This window comes from Vitis riparia, chromosome 11 (assembly GCF_004353265.1).
Source record: "Vitis riparia cultivar Riparia Gloire de Montpellier isolate 1030 chromosome 11, EGFV_Vit.rip_1.0, whole genome shotgun sequence".
NCBI lineage: Eukaryota > Viridiplantae > Streptophyta > Magnoliopsida > Vitales > Vitaceae > Vitis > Vitis riparia.
Genome location: NC_048441.1, coordinates 583,262 through 605,693, shown reverse-complemented (window position 1 = coordinate 605,693; position 22,432 = coordinate 583,262). Strand labels below are relative to the sequence as shown.

The following is a 22,432-nucleotide window of genomic DNA, read 5'->3' as shown; positions in this document are numbered from 1 at the left end:
TTTGTACCGTCTTCTCGACTCCGTTTTATGCTATGTCCTTCTACAGCCACATTTCATATCATATGCGGTCCCTGGATGTTCTTTCTATTACTACAATGAAATTAGCTGGGAGATCTGCTATGGTTTGGGACTGTAGCTATCTCCAGCGGATTGTATGTTTAAGTCACTTAGTTCCAAGCTTTGAACAAGTAGGTTTAGATAGGATTAATGGAAATTGGGTGTATGGTACAAGACAATGTAGTCATACAGATAGTAATGAGAACCAACAGATGCAAAAATGAGGTCATTTCAATATTCCTATTGTAGTATGAGGACTACAATACACCCTTGGTTTTAAGTATTAATGTATTGCTTGATCAAAATTAACCTTATAAGATTACATTAGTGGAAACGAACAATCCCAGAACACTAGACAGAACAACCATGAGCTATTCCAAACTGGCAGGGCTTACATGTTCAAAGCAAATTATTTTATAGTCATAAATTACCTTTATTATTATAAATTATCAAACAAGATTGAGCATAATTTTTATAGATCTAGTTAGAAAGAAATATTACTTCAATGTCAACTCGATGATATTGCATTCGCAGGGACCATTGAGTCATACACTCTATCAGTAGCCTTCTTTGCCTACAAAAGAAAGAGATGAAATAGAGCATTAGTGAATTCAACAAGAAAATTCTCATACATACACAAACATCGATGAAAGAACCATACTTCTCCCAATTAGTGCAAAGAATTATGATTGCAAGAAATAATGCCTGCATGAAGTGTGAAACTATAATTCCTGTCCAGAGTCCCTGTGAACCAAGTAGATGTACAAATGGGTTAATTTTTCTTTTTCTTGGAGCATATAAACTAGAACGAAATATGAGAAGTGGGGAGAAAGATTAAAAATAGAGTAAGAGTTACCTTTCCTCCTATATGATAGACGAAAGCTAATAATGCACCAGATGGAATTCCAGCAAGATAATAGGCTCCTAGGTTAACCAAAGCCCCAATCTTTTGCTTGCCACTTCCTCTAACCACGCCTGGAAAATATTATTAGAGTTGCTCAATTGATTAATGTGTTGATTAACCTTTTTTTAGATGATAGGGTAAGTGTGATATCATTACTTATTGATAACAACTTTAGTAAGAAATAAATGCCTAGAGCCAAAAAGTGGGAACTACCAATATATGTTTGTGAATTCAGATCATATTTCATGCAGACAGCGTAGGACTATACTTTAGGAAGATAATTTCTCTATCTAACACTGGGCTATATATATTTTTGATTCATTTTCATCTTTTCATGGATATAGGTTTAGTATAAACAAATTATTATAGAAATTTCAGTTGTCATGAAGAATCAAATTAAAGATTATAAGTACATATTGCAAATTGGCACATACCTGAAAGCACTGATTGAATGCCATCTATAAAGTGGGATCCTGCAAGCATGAACATCATTTCTCCAACATAGTTCACTACTTTTTCTTCACTACTGTAAGAATAGCCCCAGAAGTTACGTCCTAAGATCAGGGCTGTGGCTACCAAAATACCTTCTATGGCGACCATGAATAATGCAACATACACGGCTAAAAGTGCTGCTTGTGGTTGTCCAGCCCCTAATTCGTTTGAAACTCTTGTACTAAAAAGAAAAATGGAAAGAAGAATGATTCAAGAGACATGTTGATTTTCAGGAGCTACAACCATTAAACTAATTACTGAAAAGTACCTTGTTGTGCCACTAAGTCCAAGGGGTATCATATAAAGTACTGTATATGTGTTAAGGCTGTGATGAAATGCACATAATCCATTAGTAATACGTAACTAGTTTAGTAATCTTTAAGGAATTCTCAAAGGTTATTAAAGGTTTATGCTTATTTCAAGTGCATAAGCATGGGATATGGTACCTGATTGATAGAACTGATGTCTCTAGCTTTGGATTAGGAAGCAGACCAGATAACAATACCATCATTTCGAATGACCATATTTCCAAGCTGTTCCAAGACACCAGACAAATAAAACTACATGATATCTACGAATATTTCTAATACACACAACAAATGTGCTATTGAAGTGAAAGGTCACCCAAAGATATTACCATAGCATTATAGCTGAAGGAATAGCTAATTTGAGAAACTTTAGCACATCATGCAATGCCTCCTTTGAAAAACCCGTCCATGTTTTCTTGCAGGAAGGGGAGATCCTGACATAAATTGCTAACAAGAGGACATTAATCCAATAAGAGATGGCATTTGCAAGGGCAGCCCCTTTGTTTCCCAGACCTGATTTGAAAACCAACATCCAACAAGTGAGGGTGTGGAGTAGAGTTGTGAATCCTGTGGTTATCATCATGGGAACTACATTGTTTTGAGCTTGTAAGAATCCTATATGACATTGTAGAAGCGCAAAAGCGAAAATGCTAGGTATCATAAAGTGAGCATAAAGTCCGGCTTCAGCTGATATATCCGGATCTTGTCCCAATGATGCAAGAATATGGCCTGTATTGTTCCAAATAAAAGCAACAGGAATGCTAACCAATAGAAGCACAACCATGGCTCTTTGCTTGTGTACACCAAGCATATGATATTGTTTTGCTCCAAATGACTGCCACAGAAGGTGTCTAATGCACTTCCCATTCCTACCTATTAAACAAAAGTGAAATTAATGCTAAAAACATCACAAAGAAAATGTTACATAATGTGTCACTCACATAAAAATTAGTTTTTTGTGTTTGTATTTGGTGTGAATATTATCAATCCATGTAGAGAGATTTAATTTATTAAATTTGTTAAAAATGTGGATTGCAATCTTCAGATAAATTAGTAGTAGGAAATAAATAAATACAAAAGGAGACCAAGTTTCAGTTGAGTCTTCCATTTTAAATATCCTTTTTATCTTCAATTTCTATCCCACGTTTTTGGTTGAAATAACAACTAACAAAAGTTGAATAAAAGCTAGTGATTTTATGTTTCTAACTCTTTCTCTAGCTCTCTAAATTGTTTATTGTTGGATAGCTTTGTATTTGCAGGTTCTGTCCCAAACTCGTACTTTCTTTTTCACTCTCTCTCTCTTTAAGTATTCTTCTTGTCTCTTGTCTCTAGTACTGGCATGCTCCTTGTTCATGGAATCTTGACAAACACATATTATAGTAGAGAGGAGGAATTCTAAGGTTTCTTTTCTTCTTTGAAGACTTGAATCCGTAGCAATCAGGCTAAGTTTTGGTGAAGGAGAGAAGCTATCAATACAAAAGGATTGTTGTGAGGAAATAAAGTATGAAGTAGGTGGGACTGTCTCTGTTGCCTTTGCCTTTCAATGCTTGAACCTAAGTATATAGAGAAAGACGAGGTCGATTACCATTACATGGCGCGACTGCGTAAGGAGAGAGTGAGGGCCCGTTTATCCCACACACCATTTGATTATCCTATTCGACCCTATAGGATGAGTTTGGCTGACTACTTTGTCAGAGGATCGGAGATTCGACCCCGTATAGAGGAGATTCACAGTGTGGTTCATACAGATAGATAGATTGAGCTTCAGCATCTATTTCACCAGTTATAATTGAGTGATAGGGCTCATGGCATTTCTGTTTCTATGGCTACTCCTACGTCTCCAGATCGAGCTAGCATGTTGTTTCTATGCTTTCCGGAGGAGATCACAGATGATGGAGTGATTGTTGATCCTACTAAGATGATTGATGGAGTTGTGCCTCATGATGAGTACCGAGATGAGATGGATAGGATGATCGTGAGCCAGATTACCAGCATTGTTCAGCTTCAGCCTACTTCACCATTTGATATGTTCGGGGTGTCTACCATTGAGGTTCTTGAGGGGACCCAGATTATTCATGTTCCAGAGCTTCTAGAGGATGATAGTAGTTTGTTTGAGGGCCCTGTTAGCCCAGTGGAGGGAGCGTCTGACCTTGTGGACCCACCCACCTCTTTCTTTTGATGTTTTAATGGGATTTGTCTCCCGCTCTGACAATGTTTCTGTTGCTTCATTTATGGATTTGAGTATTTTTGAGTATTTGCCTACCTCTTGTGATAGTACCCCTATATCTGCACCCCACTCACCCACTTCACAGTTATTTGATATAGATGATGAGGTTGCATGGCCTGATCCAGATAGGGACTTTTCTGATCATGACTCTGATCCTATGGATGAGAAAGTTTCACCTGCTATAGGGGATGTTGAGACTATTGATTTTGGCACAGAGGATCAGCCTAGAGAGCTGAAGATTGGTTCACCCCTATCTACAGATGAGAGAGATAGACTTATTCATTTACTCAGGTCATACTTGGATGTCTTTGCATGGTCTTATGAGGACATGCCTAGTCTTGATCCCTCTATAGTTCAGCACCACTTACCTATCCTACCACATGCCAGACCGGTTAAGTAGAAATTGAGATGATTACATCCACGTTGGAGTCTGCAGGTGAAAGAGGAGATTCAGAAACAATTCAGTGTTGGATTCATATCAATGGTTGAGTATCCAGAGTGGTTGGCTAATGTCGTCCCAGTACCCAAAAAGGATGGCAAAGTTAGAGTTTGTGTGGACTTCAGAGATCTTAATAAAGTCAATCCTAAAGACGACTTCCCTCTCCCACATATTGATTTGTTAGTTGATAGCACTGCGGGCCATTCGATGTTGTCTTTCATGGATGGGTTTTCAGGGTATAATCAGATTTTGATGGCTCCAGAGGACATGGAGAAGACATCCTTTATTACTGAGTGGGGTACCTACTGCTATAAGGTTATGCCATTTGGATTGAAGAACGCAGGAGCCACTTATCAGAGAGCCGCTACTATTTTGTTTCATGACATGATGCATAGGGACGTTGAAGCTTATGTGGATGATATGATTGTGAAATCTCAGGGCAGAGCAGATCACCCAGAGGCTCTAGAGAGATTCTTTGAGAAGATCTAGAAGTTTAGATTGAGGTTGAATCCCAAGAAGTGCACCTTTGGAGTGACTTCTGGGAAGTTATTGGGACATATGGTCAGTGAGTGGGGCATAGAGGTCAACCTAGATAAAATCAAAGCCATACTTGACATGCCTATGCCGAGGGCTGAGAAAGAGATCAGGGGTTTTCTAGGTAGGTCACAGTACATCAGTCATTTCATAGCCAAATTGACAGACATATGTGAGCCCATCTTTCGTCTTTTAAGGAAGAACCAACCAACAGTTTGGAATGATGATTGTCAGCTTGCATTTGAGAAGATCAAGGGGTATCTGCTTTCTCCTCTTGTTTTAGTGCCTCCTACGCCAGGACGTCCACTCCTTCTATATTTGTCGGTTTCAGACATGGCCTTAGGATGTATGTTAGCTCAGATTGATGACTTAGGGAAGGAATGAGCTATTTACTATCTGAGTAAGAGAATGCTGGAGTATGAAGTAAAATATGTTATGATTGAGTGCCTATGCTTAGCACTAGTCTGGGCTACCAGGAGATTGAGGCATTATATGACAAAGTACTCAGTGCATTTGATATCCCTCCTAGATCCATTGAGATACTTATTTGATAGACCTGCATTGACTGGTAGACTGATGAGATGGCTCGTACTTTTGACAGAGTTTGATATCCAGTATGTTTCTCAGAAGTCTATTAAGGGAAGTATTGTCGTCGATCACCTAGCCTCACTACCGATATCTGAGGATAGACCAGTTGTTGATGATTTTCCAGATGAGGAGTTTGTTGCTATGACCAACTTATCAGGATGGTGCATGTACTTCGATGGTGCAGCCAATCAGTCAGGGTATGGGATATGTGTTATGTTGGTATCCCCTCAGGGTGATCATATTCCGAGGTCCGTTCGTTTGACATTCTCTGATCGACATCCTGCCACAAATAACATAGTTGAGTATGAGGCTTGTATTCTTGGTTTAGAGACTGCATTGGAGCTTGACATTAGACAGATGGAGGTATTTGGTGACTCTAATCTGGTACTCAAACAGATTCAGGGGGATTGGAAGACTAGGGATGTGAAGCTTAGGCCATATCATGCTTATTTGGAGTTGCTGGTTGCGAGATTTGATGACTTGAGATATGTTCATCTACCTAGAGCACAGAATCGGTTCGCCAATGCCTTAGCTACACTAGCTTCTTTTGTGGACATTCCGATTGATGTAGTTATACGTCCATTGCTGATTGAGTTGAGGTCTGCACCCGCCTATTGTTGTTTGATTGGGGAAACAGAGGTCCAGGATGATCTACTTTGGTATCATGACATTTTTCAATTTCTTAGATTTGGCATATACCCTGAGGTAGCCACTGCCAAGGATCAGAGAGCATTGAGGCATTTAGCCACTAGATTTGTGATTTGTGGAGATACCTTATACAGACAATCAACTGATGGTATGCTTCTATTATGTTTAGATCGAGCCTCTGTAGATCGAGTGATGAGAGAGGTTCACGCAGGAGTTTGTGGTCCGCATATGGGAGGACACATGCTGGCCCGTAAGATTATGAGGACGGGTTATTTCTGGTTGACTATGGAGATGGATTGTTGTCAGTTTGTTCAGAAATGCCTAGAGTGTCAGATTCATGGTGATCTCATTCATGCACCGTCATCAGAGTTACACGCTTTGGCCTCGCCATGGCCATTTTCAGTATGGGGTATTGATATTATTGAGAAGGTTTCACCAAAATCTTCCAGTGGTCATGAGTTCATCCTAGTTGCCATAGATTATTTCACCAAGTGGGTGGAAGCCGCATCATATGCGAAGTTGACATCTGCTAGGGATGCCAGTTTCATTAGGTCACACATCATTTGCCGCTATGGGGTTCCCCATGAGTTGATTTCAGATAGAGGGGTGCACTTCCGAGCTGAGGTAGATACTTTGTTGTAGAAGTATGGCATCCGACACCATAGATCTTCAGCATATAGGCCACAGACCAACGGGGCAGTAGAGGTTGCGAATAAGAATATTAAGAAGATTTTGAGGAAGATGGTTGAAGCATCTCGAGATTGGTTAGAGAAACTCCCTTTTGCATTGTGGGCATACCATACCTCTTTCCACACCTCTACAGGAGCTACACCTTACTCTCTAGTATATGGTATGGAGGCTGTTTTGCCGGTTGAGACAGAGTGGGCTCAGGCTCGGTTTGACCAACTTAACCTTTTAGATGAGAAGAGATTGAGAGCAACCAATCATATTCAGGCCTATCAGAGGAAGATGGCTCGTGCCTTCAGGAAACGGGTTAAGCCTAGACCATTACAAAAATGAGACTTAGTTTTGAGGATTCTCAAAGGTTTGATTGGAGACCCTAGAGGAAAGTTCAGACCTAGTTGGAGTGGGCCTTATGTTTTTCGAGAGTTGACTCCAGAAGGGGCTGCATGGTTGACTGACTTAGATGGAAACCAGTTTTCAGAGCCTACCAATGTGGATCAGCTGAAGAAGTATTATGTTTGAGATTATGGTCGTAGGATGGGTGGCCATCATTTCTGTCAGCCTCACACCTTATCACCTTTACTAATATATTAAACCATTGCTAGCCCATTGAGCCTTACGTGGTATGTTATAGCCTTATTTCTTTCTTATAACTTTGATTACCATTTCTACATTCGGGTTATGGCCCTTTGATGTATATGCATGCTTTGCTAGGAAAGTCTCATGAGCTTTAGACTTATAGGCCTATCTTCTCATTCTTGTTACCGTCCCCTTATCGCCTCGTTTGTTCTATTTCACTATCATTACATTTTCATTCTCTTTCTTGCGTTTATCATTATTTGCTTTATCTTATTTCTTCTATTTCTTGGGTTGATGATTATTCACATCTTGGTGCAAAAGAGGGCAGTCATATCACTCCATCCATCCCATCATTTGGCATTGATTCGGAGATTTTAGTTTGAGAGGTTGTCTCATGGGTTGGGGTGCATGTATTCATCAGTGGTCTGAGAGAGTTTGTTCATTCCTTGTATCTTTCCCATTGGAGTTCGATTTATTGATGATCAGAGCATGCACATCCAAAAATGAAAAAAAGAAAAAGAAAAAAGAAATCAATCAAAAAAACACAAAAAAGCAAAAAAAGAAAAAAAAAAAAAAAGAAAAAGCGCAATGATATGTTTGTATATGGCATCTTGCTCCATTGGGCACTTATGTTAACTTTTGAGGTCTATTTATTAGGTATATTTGTCATCGTGGGTTCTTATGAGATTTTTATATGAGTTTTCACTCCTTGAGCCACTTTTGTTATGCATTTGGAGTGTTGAGGATTCATGTGAGAGTTCTACGGTATCCTATGCTTCTCGGATCATGGTTGATATGTATTAGGTATGAGAGATGAGTAATCTTTTTACTAGGGTCTCCGGATCATTGTCTTACTCATCATTCCATCATTGGTGATATGACTTTCCTTTATTGTACTAATATGAGTTGATCATCATTCATTCCACTTTCTCATTACCTTATTTTATATCCTAGTACCTCTTTCCAGATATTCATTCCACTTTTTATCCATTCCCTACATATTGATACACGTTTTTTATTCGATACCTTCTTCACATCATTCACATGTTTCATTGATGGTTTGACCACTCATCCTTTCTCTCATTTCGCCATTAACATTTCCTTTGGTTACCTTTAGGTCCATGGCTCACGAGATTTTTCTACGCATTACATCCGGTACACGAGGGTATGGGTTTGATCATTGGGTATTTGAGCCTAGTTTCCCTTCACTTCTTTCACCCTATCACCCTGGCCTAGGTTACGTCCCGTATCTTAAGACCACCCTGAGGCCATGAGATCAGGTGTTATCTTTAACAGTCTTCACTCGGACAGGCTTTTGTAAACTGGATGAAGTATAGTCGTTATCATGTTTTCTTTTATGGAAGATACTTTTGGAAGCACTTGGTCTCTCTCTTGCTTGACGTATTGATGTTTGATGGATTTTTTTGAGTTTGGAGACAGTTCATTGATGATATCGGATTCATCCTTTTGTCGACATCAGATATCCATACTGGGGCATATTCCCCTTTCATTCGGTTGAGATGAGCCCCTAGTGGAGCACTTTCTTTGAGCCTGGGCATTTTCATCGATCAGAGATCCCTAGTGGAGTATGTTGAGGTGATATCAATTCTAGTAGAGCATTGTTGAGCTCATTGGCAGTTTTCATGACTTTAGGTTCCATCTGTAGAGTATTTTTGAGATAGACTAGTGGATCATTTTTTGGTTGGAGATAGTTTTCAATGCGGTGTATAGATTTTATATATTGGGGTATATTCCCCCATTTTGAGGTCAACAGATTCCTATCAGATTTAGTTAGGAATTCATCAGAGACGTGCTTCTACTCTTAAGATTATCATATTCCTCGTCATTTTGGTTATTCATTTGAGATCAGATTTAGAGCGTCTTCCTTGAGGAATCGACTGATACTTCATTCTGATTTCTTAGCGGATTATTGTTGAGTTGGAAACAGTTGATTGATGATGTTGGATTCATCCTTTTGATTGTGCGTCAGATATCCACACTGGGACATATTTCCCATTTTCTCTGAGGTTTCTAGTTGTTGTTGGATGATATGACTATTCCTATCCATGATTATAGAGATGTTTGATTGATTTTGAGATATCCATACTGGGGCATATTCCCCTCTCCATGATGAGATTATGTTTGGGCAGTTGTATATAGATGGATGATCATTGTTGGTTGTTTATCTCATGACTTCGACATCAGATATCATACTGGGGCATATTCCCCTATCCTTTGTAAGATTTGTTTGGGCAGTGGTATGAGGATGGATGATTAGTGTCGGTTGTTTACCTCATGATTTTGATATCGAATCTTATATTGGGGCATATTTCCCCATTTTCTTTGAGTATCCTTGAGATCGAGACAGTGGCCAACTTGGTTTTAGATTGAGATTAGTTTGGAGCTTTCGGCGATTGATTATATCAAGACCTCCTTACATGGATTTGTCGAGATAGAGATGGATCACATTGGCTTTCACCAGAGGAGCATGGGTGGGTCCTTTAGCCAGATGTTCATGGGATAGGGCAACTTTTCAGACACAGAGAGTTCTTTCAGCTTAGACTTTTCAAAGGTTTGTCATGATGCATCAGTTTCTGACCTATTGATTTCAGCGAATGATTGATTTACTGGTTGTTTTAGCAGTGTGAGCACCCTGGATATTGGGTCATATTTCCCTTCTTGAGCTCAGTAGTCCGACTCTTGTCACTTTGAGTATACGACTTTGAACCCATTTATTTCCTATCCAATTTCGAGTTGGTCTTTTTTATCTGTTCCTTCTAGGCCCTGAGCCTCATAGCCCTGAGCTATCCACTCCTTCTAGACCTTGAGTCTTATGGCCTCGATTTATCCGTTCCTTCTAGGCCTCGAGCCTCATAGCCCTGAGCTATCCACTCCTTATAGACCCTGAGTCTTATGGCCTCGATTTATCCATTCCTTCTAGACCTCGAGCCTCATAGCCCTGAGTTATCCATTTCTTCTAGACCCTGAGTCTTATAGCCCTGAGCTCTCTTTCTTCCCTTAGGCTCAGGCCTTGTAGCCCTGAACTATCATTTCTTATTTAAGACCAAGAGTCTTTCCAGCCCTAGCTCAACCATCATCATTTGGTCGCCCATGAGTGGTATGACCTGGAGTTTGTGTATCACACTTTCCTTCTAGCCGATCAGTCATAAAGCCCGGAGCTCATAACCCTGAGCTATTCATTGTAACCTTGAGATACTCATTGCACCATGACCCAGAGTCATTCATTCCATCTATAGCCCGGAGCTATTCATCATAACCCTGAGTTACTCATTGCACCACGATCCAGAGTCATTCATGACATATTGAGCCCTGAGCTCACAACCCAAAGTCGTTTGCATCCTTCACATCCCTTAGATGTTTCGTTTCATCATTTTAGCCACTTGTGAGTGGCCTTGACCCGGCACCATGAGTCGAAAATCATCCTGATCAGCTATCCATTTAGAGCCCTGAGTTCTCGACCCAGAGTCTATTTTCATTTATGACCCAGAGTCATTTCTTTCGATTTAGAGCCCCGAGCTCATGACCCGAAGTCATTCACTCCATCTTGACCCAGAGTCATTCTTAGCATTTATAGCCCTGAGCTCATGACCCAGAGACGTTCATCCTATTTCCGACCCAGAGTCATTCATCCTATTTCCGACCCAAAGTCGTTTGTCCTATTTTTGACCCAGAGTTGTTCATCTTGCCCATGACCTAGAGTTATTCATCTCATCCATGACTTTGAGTCATCATCTTCATCTTTTTTCCATCTTTGTGCTACTCATCACATACCTTTCTCTCTTTGCTGCCATTCCCCCACATAGAGTTGTTCTATCCTTGTCGTTGCAGCCCTATGTTCCGACTCTACTCTCGCTATGTGCTAAGACAAAATCTCTGGTCCTTCTTTAGTTCTTCGATACAGTTCACTTCGCTCTACTCATTATTCGTTTTTTTTTTTTACTCACATTCCTTACACTCGTGATCTCTACCGAAGAGGGGCATATTTGTAGACCCTCAATTTTGTCCTCTTAGCACATATCTTATTAGATACTTGTTCGATACTTTACAATTAGCTCCTTGGTGGCCCATACCTACTCACGCTACTTACCTTTTTTTTAGCCACCTCGGAGACTTTGGTTGATGGATTATTTAACCCCTTATTGTGACCCTTGGCAGCCCTAATTTAGACTTGAACTTTTCATTCATTTTTAGGATAGTTTTTAGATACACTTGGCCCATTAAGCACCACCCTAGGCCCACTTAGACTCACATTGACCCGCTAAGACCCACCTAGGCACCTTCTAGCCTACACACACTCACTTTAAGTTCATGTAGGCATCTTGGCCCACCTATGTTACCTTTTAGGTAATTCTTATGTGACTTGCATAATTTGCATGATTTGCATTTTTAACGCTGACATGTACTTGACGTCTTATTTCTATTTATTTATCTATTTATTTTATTTATTTATTTACTTATTTATTTATTATTATTTGGTTAGTTATTTGCTTTTATTTATTTATTTTATAGAATATTGCATGAGATTCATGATTAATTCCGTAAACTGATGTCTTAATTATTTTTGTATACCTATGATAGACATAATGTTTTTAATTGCATAATTTTAATTAGTTTTAATTTTCAATTTCATGACCTTTACTAATTTTAATTCTTATTTTATTTTGCATGAGATTCGAATGCACACATCGGAGAAGATCCTTGATGTACACGACTGCATATATGTGGGGATATTCTATGCAACATGGCAAGGAGATTTATATCCTTAAATAAAGGAAAGCAGATCATGGCTGAATGGAGGATGGAAATGAGATTTAAAGTGTTAAAGAAAGGAAAGTAGATTTAAAAAGGAAGAAAAGAACAAAAAGGAAAGGGGGATTTTCTTTTTTGTTTTGAAATAGATTTGGGTCTTTGGGGATTGATATATATACGTGAGAGAGAGAAAAAAAAAAAGAGGAAGAAGGAAGAAAAGGAAAGGAGATTCTTGGATTTGTTGTGTGAAAAAGCACACAAGAGCGGAAAAGAGGTAATTAAAGCCAAGGTTCTTCCAGGTATGTTTCTAGTTCTTCCCAGAATTTTTACTCATGTTCGATTTCTCTATGTGTTCGTTTCTGAATATTTAATATACTGTTGATTGGTGTGGACGTTGAGGGCCAAAAGTTGTTTTACTGGGATTGGTCGTTTACTTTTTCACCTTATTTTGATTTTGATTATTTTATATGTCATTGATGTCTTCGAAAATACATAAATCCACGCCTGAATGTGATTATGCTCTATTTTTTTTCTCATTTAAATCCTATTCTGCATTGTTCCCTCCGCTCTTAACCCATGGATTAATACTTGAAGTAGGGGCTATTTATGTTTACTGATCAATATCCTCTGCACTTTCCTTCTCCGAGTTTTACTTTGTTTTTTATTATTATTATTTTATTTGTTCTATATTCCTTTCCCCGTATGGTGTTCCAATCCTTGCCTTTGTATTTGGGTGCGCATTGGGGAACGACGGAAGTGTTGAGATATTAGGAATGCTTTCCTTATATCATTATTTCCTTATATCATTTAGTGTTTAGATATTAGGAAAGTTAAGATATTATGAATATTGAGATATTAGGAATATTGAGATATTAAGAAAGTTGAGATATTAGGATATTAGTTGTTATTTCCTTATATTATTCTTTCCTTGTATCATCATTTCCCATTCTTAGAATGGTGATTACCCTCTATATATACTCTGCACATGAACGAAAGAAAGTATGAATGAAAAACTACCATTCATCAATTTGAACATGGTATCAGAGCCAGGGAACTGAAATCCTGGATATTTTGTCGTAAGGCTAACAATTGCCCCTCCTTTGCGAGAGAAAAAAAATGAGTGAAAAAGTACTATTGTTTTTCAATCTGAAGGTACTTTCAATTCAGGAATTATTTTGACTGAATCAAACTATGACGTTTGGTCACAACTCGTGGAGATGCATATTGCCGAACGGGCAAAACTTTCCTACATCCGAGGTAAGACAAATCTACCAAAAGAGTCAGAAGATGGATATGAAAAATGGTATGCTGAGAATCAAAAGGTGAAGAGATGGTTGTTAATGTCCATGAGTCCAGAAATTATGAAGTGTTACTTACGCTTACCCACCGCTCAAGAAATTTGGAGTGCATTATCAAAGGCCTTCTATGATAGAAGTGATGAATTACAAGTTTTTACTTTGAATCAAAAAGCCTTCACTGCCAAACAAAACGGCAGGTCTCTTTCTGAATATTATGGAGAGTTAACTAAACTTTTTTGCGAATTGGATCATCGGGATAAGGTAGTCATGAAAGACCCTGAAGACATTGCAGCATACCGGAAATCCATTGAACGACAACGGGTGCACATCTTTCTTGCTGGATTAGGTGGTGACTTTGAGCAAGTTCGAGGAGAGATTCTACGCAAAGATCCTCTTCCCGATTTGGAAGAATGCTATGCACTGATTCGATGAGAGGCAGTACGTCATGCTAGTATGAAAGCAGAATTTGACAACCCTAACACCTCAGCTATGGTAGTCTGACAACAATTAACCCGAAATTGGCAGGACCAATCCAAGACCAACCATCCTAAGACAGACCCTAATATTGATAAGTCAACCTTCAAATGCACTCACTGCAATAAGACTAGTCATACCAAGAGTCATTGCTTTGAAATTGTGGGATATCCAGACTGGTGGGATCACAATCGTGATCAACGGAAGAAGGATTCCAAGAAAACCTCGACTGTAGCTATTGCCGAAATAAAAACAGAGGCTAATGTTGATGAGAAAGCCTCTGCATTGATAGCCGCTACAGATTATGGTGGTAAGTTTTTAAATACTTCTACACCTGTTATTAATAATGCATGGATAATTGATTCTGGTGCTACAGATCATATGACTTTTGATTCTAGACAGGTCTCACCCGTTAGACCTTCCTCACAAAAATTTGTTTCCACAGGCAATGGTAACACAACCCCAGTCATTGGGGAAGGATCCTTAACTCTTACTGATACTTTGAATTTGGATTCTATTTTAGTTGCTCCATCCTTAAATTACAATCTTTTATCAGTTTCTCAAATCACTGCAACCTTATCTTGTATTGTCATTTTTTGGCCTGAATTTTGTGTTTTTAAGGACATCCAAACAAGACAGACGATTGGTTTTGGTATTAAGCGGGGAAAACTCTATTATTTGGACTTGCAGTCAAAGGATTCAAATAAGTTGTGACAAGCCTTGATGGCAGATGGATCTGAGGGGGAGAAGAAAAAGTCTGAAATTTGGTTGTGGCATCGACGTCTGGGACATGCTTCCTTTGGTTATTTAAAAAAATTATTTCCTAATTTGTTTGCAAAGAGTGATATTTCTGGTTTCCGTTGTGATATTTGTGAATTGGCTAAAAGCCATCGTGCTTCATTTCCATTAATTTTGAATAAAAGTCCGTCTCCTTTTATGGTTATACATTCTGATGTTTGGGGCCCATCCAAAGTCCCAACTTTGAGTGGTTCGCGTTGGTTTGTTACTTTTATTGATGATTGTACCAAAATAACATGGTTATGCTTGATGAAGACCAAAGATGAAGTGAACTTGTTGTTTCAAAAATTTCATAAAATGATTGAAACTCAGTACAATGCAAAGGTTCGGGTTCTGCGTAGTGATAATGGTGGAGAATATCAAAGTTCTGATCTTCAAAAGTATTTGGAAGGACATGGCATCATTCATCAAACTACTTGTTCCAATACACCCCAGCAAAATGGAGTCGCTGAACGAAAAAATCGGCACTTGTTAGAGGTTGTTTGTGCTTCCTTGATAGCAGCAAAAACACCGATATCTTATTGGGGAGAAGCAATCACATCTGCCGTATACTTGATCAATCGGGTACCTTCTAGCTCAATTAACTTTCAAACACCTCTCCAAGCTCTTACTAATGTCGTAGTTGCCCCAACCGTCCCAAATCTACCTCCTCGTGTTTTTGGTTGCGTGGCATTTGTGCATCTATACAAGCACCAACACACTAAGTTAACTTCCCATGCATTGTAATGTGTGTTTGTTGGATATGCATTGCACAAAAAGGGATATTGATGTTACCATCCTCCAACTCAACAAATGTATATTACAATGGATGTGGTGTTTCATGAAGATTCGATGTATTTTTCATTTGAGTCTGAACTTCAGGGGGAGTACCAATAAGGAAATTCAGACTCTTGATTATGATTATCATATCTCTAAGGAAGATGAATCTGGACAATCTGAACTAGTGAACCAGAAAGTGGGTGAGTTGGATATGAGTGGTCAACAATTTGGGTCCGAAGATGTCTTCACTGAAATACCAAACCAATCGTCGTCTGTTGAGGGTGTTATTAATTTGGAACCCGATCCATTCATGAAACGGTTACCACATCGTCATAATAGAGGTATTCCTAAATCCACATATGAACCTGATTTGTCTACCAAAGTCAAATATCCCATGAGCAACTAAGTGTCTAATCATCATTTGTCTGAATCAAATAAGTCATTTGTAAATCAATTATCTACTGTAGTTATTCCTAACAGTGTGCAGGAAGCCTTAGTTGATCCAAGGTGGAAAGCAAGATTGGTTAGCCGATATCCTCACCAAAGTTGTCTCAAGTCAAGTATTCTCAAAATTTTTTAAACAAGTTGGGCATGTGTGACATCTATGCACCAACTTGAGGGGGAGTGTTGAGATATTAGGAATGCTTTCCTTATATCATTATTTCCTTATATCATTTAGTGTTTAGATATTAGGAAAGTTAAGATATTATGAATATTGAGATATTAGGATATTAGTTGTTATTTCCTTATATTATTCTTTCCTTATATCATCCTTTCCCATTCTTAGAATGGTAATTACCCTCTATATATACTCTGTACATGAACGAAAGAAAGTATGAATGAAAAACTACCATTCATCAATTTGAACAGTGTCGATATGAGGGATGAGGCGTGTAGCAATCCTAGTGTATTCCGGATATTGGAAAATTCTGGAACCTGCTGATAATTTGCTGAGAAATTAAAGACTGAAGCTCCGCTCAAGCCACTGCCATAGTTTAATGGTGCCAATTCTTCCGATGCAAAGATGTTTCAAAAGACATTTTGTTTGGGAAACCCGACAATCTCTTCAAACAATCCAATTCTCTACTGATGTTATTGTTGAATCTTGAACCGTGATTGACTTGTTAATGGGATTTTAAAGTGTAGACCCCCATTTGGGACTTTTTCTTTTGTATTTCTGCAGGTTACTCTTTTTGACAGGTGTAAAGCTCTTAAGATGACAAGTGGAGAGTTCTCTATGAGCCAAATGCTGCCTCCTGGTTGGTCATTGTGGAATCAGATATTGCTTTTTGAAGAGCTATCAGGAGGCGACACCTGGAGGAGGAGATGCAGAGGACGTTGAGAGTTTGTTAGAGGGGGAGCGTCTTCTGCAGGTGAGAGGGGGCTTTTTCAAGGTGTGGCTGGCAGCTGCTAGGGAGGAGGGGAGAGAAAACAAAAAGGAAAAAGAAATCCGAGAAGAAGGGGGGTGGCAGAAATCTTTTGGGGGGAAGAGCCTTTTGTTGGGTTGCTTTAGGAAGTTAGAGGCAGACGAGGGAGGTGTGAGGAGTGCTGTCGTTAGAGATTTTTGGGTGTGCCAAGAGAGAGAGAGGAGCTAGGAAAAACAGAGGAGTTTTTCTGGGATTGAAGGGAGGCTGGTTACTAGAGGAGAGGTGCTTTTCGGAGGGCTGCCGGGAGATATTTTGGGCAGGGATCCTTTACGAGAGGTACCGGGAGGCATGGAGATATTTTAGAGAGCATCTTTTGGCTGGAAGAAGACATCAGAGACAGAGTAAGGAGGGAGCATTCTCAGGTACCTTCATCGTGGACTCCCTGTTATTTTCTACTGGTATGTTTTTTCTGTTCTGTTTCCGCTGATTCTTAGATGATGTTTATTGACTGGGGGTGAGCATGTAGATACTTTGCTAATGGTCTTTCTGTAGTTTGGTTTGCTCCTGTTTTGTTTTCTTCATGAGATATTTCTGTAATAGTGTTCTATCTTTTTATTTGGTACTCATTTGATTCACCCACCCTCACGAGCTCATTGATTGATATATGAAATGAGGCTTGAGTGAGTTCATTTTGTTCCTATCGCTTGCACTCTGTTTTTGCTGTCTGCCTTGTTTCTGGTACCCATACCCGGAGTGTGTTATTTTTCTCATTTCTACCTTTGGAAGTAAGGAATTACAGAGGATCATCCTCAGTAGGAGAGTGCTTGGTGAACACTTAGGCACAAAGATGACATGTTCATCAGGGTAGGAAGGCCCTGAGTGTGCAGCTGCTGGGTTGATTCATTGCCTGATATTATTGCCATGCGACACAAGAAAAGTTGTCTCATCATTTGAAAAGAATCTTGCCTGGCAAAAGGCTCTTTGACTATGGGACTGACGAGTCTTGACCGGAGTTATGCTCATCCGTGCATGGTTATGAAATACCAGATGTGACTGTGCAATATTGAGGTGTCTCACCTGTGGTATTGAAGGAGCTAGAAACAGAAATATTAGAAGCCTATGAGCAGGCTCCGGAGTCAGATAAATGCTGCGCGGGGTATACCGTCTAAACAGTCATCATGGACTGGGCTTTGAAAATTCTTGGGTCATGGCAAGCGTAGCACCAGAAGGTTTATGATTTGACGCTCGTAATTGTGATGCTAAAACGGTTGAATGAGTTTAATGGATGGACGGAATTTCTTCATATCTCATGATGAGATTTTAAGATAATTTTGATGCTATGGGTTTGCAAGAAAGTCGTCTCCGGGCAGCTTGTTTGAGAATTGGTAGAATGTCACACCTCGATTGCATGTAGCTTGTAATCCTGGAGCAGAATAATTCACGATGAGAGGGAAAATGGAGGAATTTCTGATAGACCTGATGCTGCTGTGGGTGTCTTCCATACGTATTTTTGAAGTCGCAGGACTCTTACTTCTTGAATATCCAGGGATGAAAGCCGTGATCCAGTTTCTGTTCATCGTCATCTTTGTCGAAATAGCTCTTATCATGATCCCCTTAAAAAAAGAAAAACCCATCTCCAAAAGCTGGTCATCATGGCCCTGGATCGGGTTAAGCGTGGGAGAGGTCCCATCATGACCCAGAAGTTCGCTGGTACTGTCTTTATGGTGTTTATGTCCAACATTTATAGTATGATGAAGATCCCAAACTGTGTTTAGCTTGGAGAAGGTACAATGCCTGTTAGCTTCAAAGTTCTTCATGATCCTATTCGGAAAACGGATACTCTTATTGCAGATTTCGGTGAGAGTGCAATTGGACGAGTGGCTCCAGTTGACTCTGGGTTCTGGTGGATTGTTCTGCTCCGTGCCTATACCAGGTTCACTGGGGATTTCTCTTTAGCTGAAACACCAGAGTGTCAAAAAGGGATCCTGCAGCTCGGGTTATGCAGGGTTGGCACTCACAGCGTCTTCTTGATAGCGGTGAAGTTGGTGACCCCATTACCAAGGATAAGAGCTCCATTTCTTTGCAACTCCCATTTTTTTTAAGGAGAGTGTAGTGGTTTCTACTGATTCTCGTGCTAGCATGGGAGGATGCGGCTCATCACAATCAGTTACAGGGGCTAAAAAGCTGCTGGCAAACGTGAATACGTCAGGAAATCTTCCCATTATTCCTCAAGTTTTGTTCTCGTCTCCATCAATGCTTCCTTGCCTAGGTTGTTCTAGCTATTCAAGTGCACGCTCATATCTTCCGAAAGGGCCTGGAACAGTGCTGTTTTGTTCTCGCCAAGTTCCTCCACACGCTCACCAAACTCGATGTCCTAATAGACCTCCTGAATTTTATGTATATTAATATTTCGTCAGCAACCGCACCTACTGCACTGCTGGACAAGGCGGATACCATGACAAAGGGTGCACAGTTTGCCTTGCACCAAGTGAATTGAGAAGTCCAATCCCCACTTCTTCAACTTGTGATCATACAGCATTGCTGAGAAAGAGAGATCTTCAGATTGGCAAGATGGAGAAAGAGATAAGAGAGTTGACTAGGCAGCGTGACATTGTTGAATCTCGGGTTGAGGATTTGCTACAAATGATTGGAAATGATCAATCTTCAAGTCAATGGACTGGAATTCGTAATGATCCTAAATCACAGGTGTCAAAAGCTTCAATACAGCCCAGTATTCTGGCAGAGGCAGTGGGAGTAATACTCATGAAAAATATCATCAGCTTCCACAGTACTCTGAAGGCCATTCTCCATGTGATGGACCTTCTTCACCGACATCAGTTAGAAATGGGTGTGTATCCAAGGAACTAGATTTAGGTTCTGAAGCAGCGGTTTCTCCAACTTCTATGGTTGCATATAAGGATAAAAAAAACAAAAAAAAAACAACAGCTAGTCATGAGTGCATGTCGTTGGGTGATTTAACCAGCTTGGATGCCTTGGGGTTTTCAGATAATCGTTATGGTTCTAGCGAACTGTCGGATGCGATCAAAGCTTTGGCAACAGTGGGGTCCCCAGGCTGGTGACAGAGAGGGCGAGTTTTAAAGAGTGAGAGGTTCTGGAGAGGCTCAGCTGGAGGGGAGGATAGTAAAGGGGAAGAACCAGAAAGCATAATTTTGAAAGAGATTCTAGAGATTTGTTGCTGAAGAGCAACATTTTCAGATAAATATTTCTGCTGGGACTCTTGGCTATTGATTAAAATTTGAGGACCAATCTGCATAAGAAGTGGCAGGTAAAGCAGCTCCCAGTGAGAGAAACTGTAACCAAAAAGTCCCTGGATCCATTGTGGTACGGCCAAAATGTAAACTAGACCATGCTCGGGTGGTCTATTCAGCATTAGATGATGATCCTACTGAAGCCAACGTCTCTCAAGTGTGTGGAGCTCTTCTCCGACTGCTAGTCGAAGCTGGTCATAGGGAGAGACATGAGCTTGCAATGAAAGATGAATGGAAGCCTGGTGATCATGGCAGATTCAAAGGGAGCACCCAATCGAACCTCATCGGCAAAAGCCTTGCATGCCCACCATTAAGCCACGTTCCTTTCTTTTGTTTGTTTATTTATTTATTTATTTATTTTTACTTCTTCATCTTTTATTTTTAAAATAGATTCCTAAACTCTAGTTTGCAAATAATTTTTCAAATTCTTTTTTTTTTAAAATAATTACATCTCTTTAATTTTTCTCCTTAGTTTTTTTGTTTATGTTCCAAAAATCCGCTTTTCAATAAAATTTGGCCGCTATTTTCTTTTCGGCGAGCCACTTTCGAATTTTTCATCATTTTAAAACGTTTTAAAATAAACATGAATTTAAATTCCGTAATTCCGAATAATGGAATTTATGGGATTAATTCATGCAAAAATAAACGGGCTTTGGTGGGGGCCCCACATATGTGACTTATGATTGATTGATTACTTGATTGATTCGATTGATGTGCATGATTGATTTTATTTTGCTCTATGACATGCTTGAAATTATTTCTTTAATTGTGCACTAACCATCTCTCTTGATAGCGCATTGATCGTTTGATGCCAAGGTATGCCCCACTCTCACTTCGATCGTTCTTTGTTGAGTGTTTTGATTCTCACATGTGCATGATAGTTTTGGGTATTCATCGTTTTCCTTATCAATTGCCATATCAGCTTCATTCTATTAGTAGAGACCCGACTTTAGGGACTTAAAGGGGTGCTACGGTCTGTACCGTACCTTCCTGATAAGTAACCTGACCCCCGAACCTGACCCGGTTTTTCGTAGACCAACCTTTTCCAAAACAAGGAGTCACACTTAGGGTTTTTCTTTCTTATTTTGTTTACCCTTTAAAAATAAAACAAAAATAAGTGGCGACTCCAAGTCATTTTTGAATAATCAATAAAAATCAATTTTTTTAAATAAAAATCGAGTTTCGCCATCGAGTGGGAAACGCATCGAGCAATCGAAATGCGGGGTCCACATAAAGATTCGTATGTGGCAGAGGAGTTTTTGCACCTGTTTATCACATGATTGCCAGGTCTTCTGTTTATTATCTTTGAGCAAATTAGGGATCAGATTTGAGCAGAAAACAGAGGAAGGTGATTGAGCGGGAATTAGTGACGAGTAGTTCATCCAACTTCGCATTTTTCGTGTTATAGTTTCAGTTCACAGAACAATCAAGGATTGGAGTTCCAATGAAGCCTCTGTCACAACTCTCAGAACCCAACTTCCTTCATCTTCGACTCTTTGATCGGAGCTTTCACATCTATAGCAGAATTCTTCTTTCTGCTGGTTATCTGGCCTCTGATAACTACGCTTTCATGTACTCGGTTCGTACCTCTGCTCAGTTATTGTCGCACGGGACTGTTCGTCTGTACATGGTGCTGTTCTGAAATATGGGTTTGAGCATGACTCACATGTTCAAAGTGGTTCAATTTACATGTACGCAGGATTGGGTGGCTTGGCTGCTTGCTATTGGATGTTTTCATCAATTCGTGAGCCGGATTTGGTGTGTCAGACTACAATGGTCAGTGCATGTGTCAAGATGGGAGATTTTACTTTTGCTCGGAAGTTGTTTGATACAATGCCCTACAAGGACCTAACTCCCCTTAAGCTAGATATGGTCAAAGCTGGCACTTTTTATAATTGTCTTGAGCTATTTCCCGTTGCACCCAATTCATTATTGAACTGTTCCGCATCTTAACGAATGGTAGTGCAGTTTCTAAAGGCGCAACTGCTGCAAGAGTGTGGAACCCCCTTTTCATGGTTTTGCTCCGTTCAGATTTCAGTATGTGAGAGACTGATGATGGGGATTCAAAGCAAGACGAAAGAGGGAATTCTGGGGACGTTTGCCGGTCATCAGACTTTTGGGAATATTATCGTATTTACTCTATTGAAAGACAAAACTGAAGGAAAAGAACTTTTGTCTTCCAAAACTAGTTTGAATGTGAGAAGAAGGAAAAATAATGATGCAGATACAAGTGGCCA

General features: G+C 39.7%; 1 protein-coding gene across 1 annotated transcript; it reads right to left on the bottom strand.

Annotated features, from left to right (window-relative positions):
* Window positions 1-859: 859 nt before the first annotated feature.
* On the bottom strand, window positions 860-2,595 carry LOC117925330 (protein DETOXIFICATION 16-like). Its single transcript, XM_034844324.1, has 5 exons — window positions 2,091-2,595; window positions 1,900-1,986; window positions 1,722-1,778; window positions 1,396-1,634; window positions 860-1,032 (listed from the first exon to the last, which is right to left on the bottom strand). The coding sequence occupies exons 1-5, from the start codon at window positions 2,570-2,572 to the stop codon at window positions 860-862; spliced, it is 1,038 nt and encodes a 345-aa protein (XP_034700215.1). The 5' UTR covers window positions 2,573-2,595.
* Between the last annotated feature and the right edge of the window lie 19,837 nt (window positions 2,596-22,432).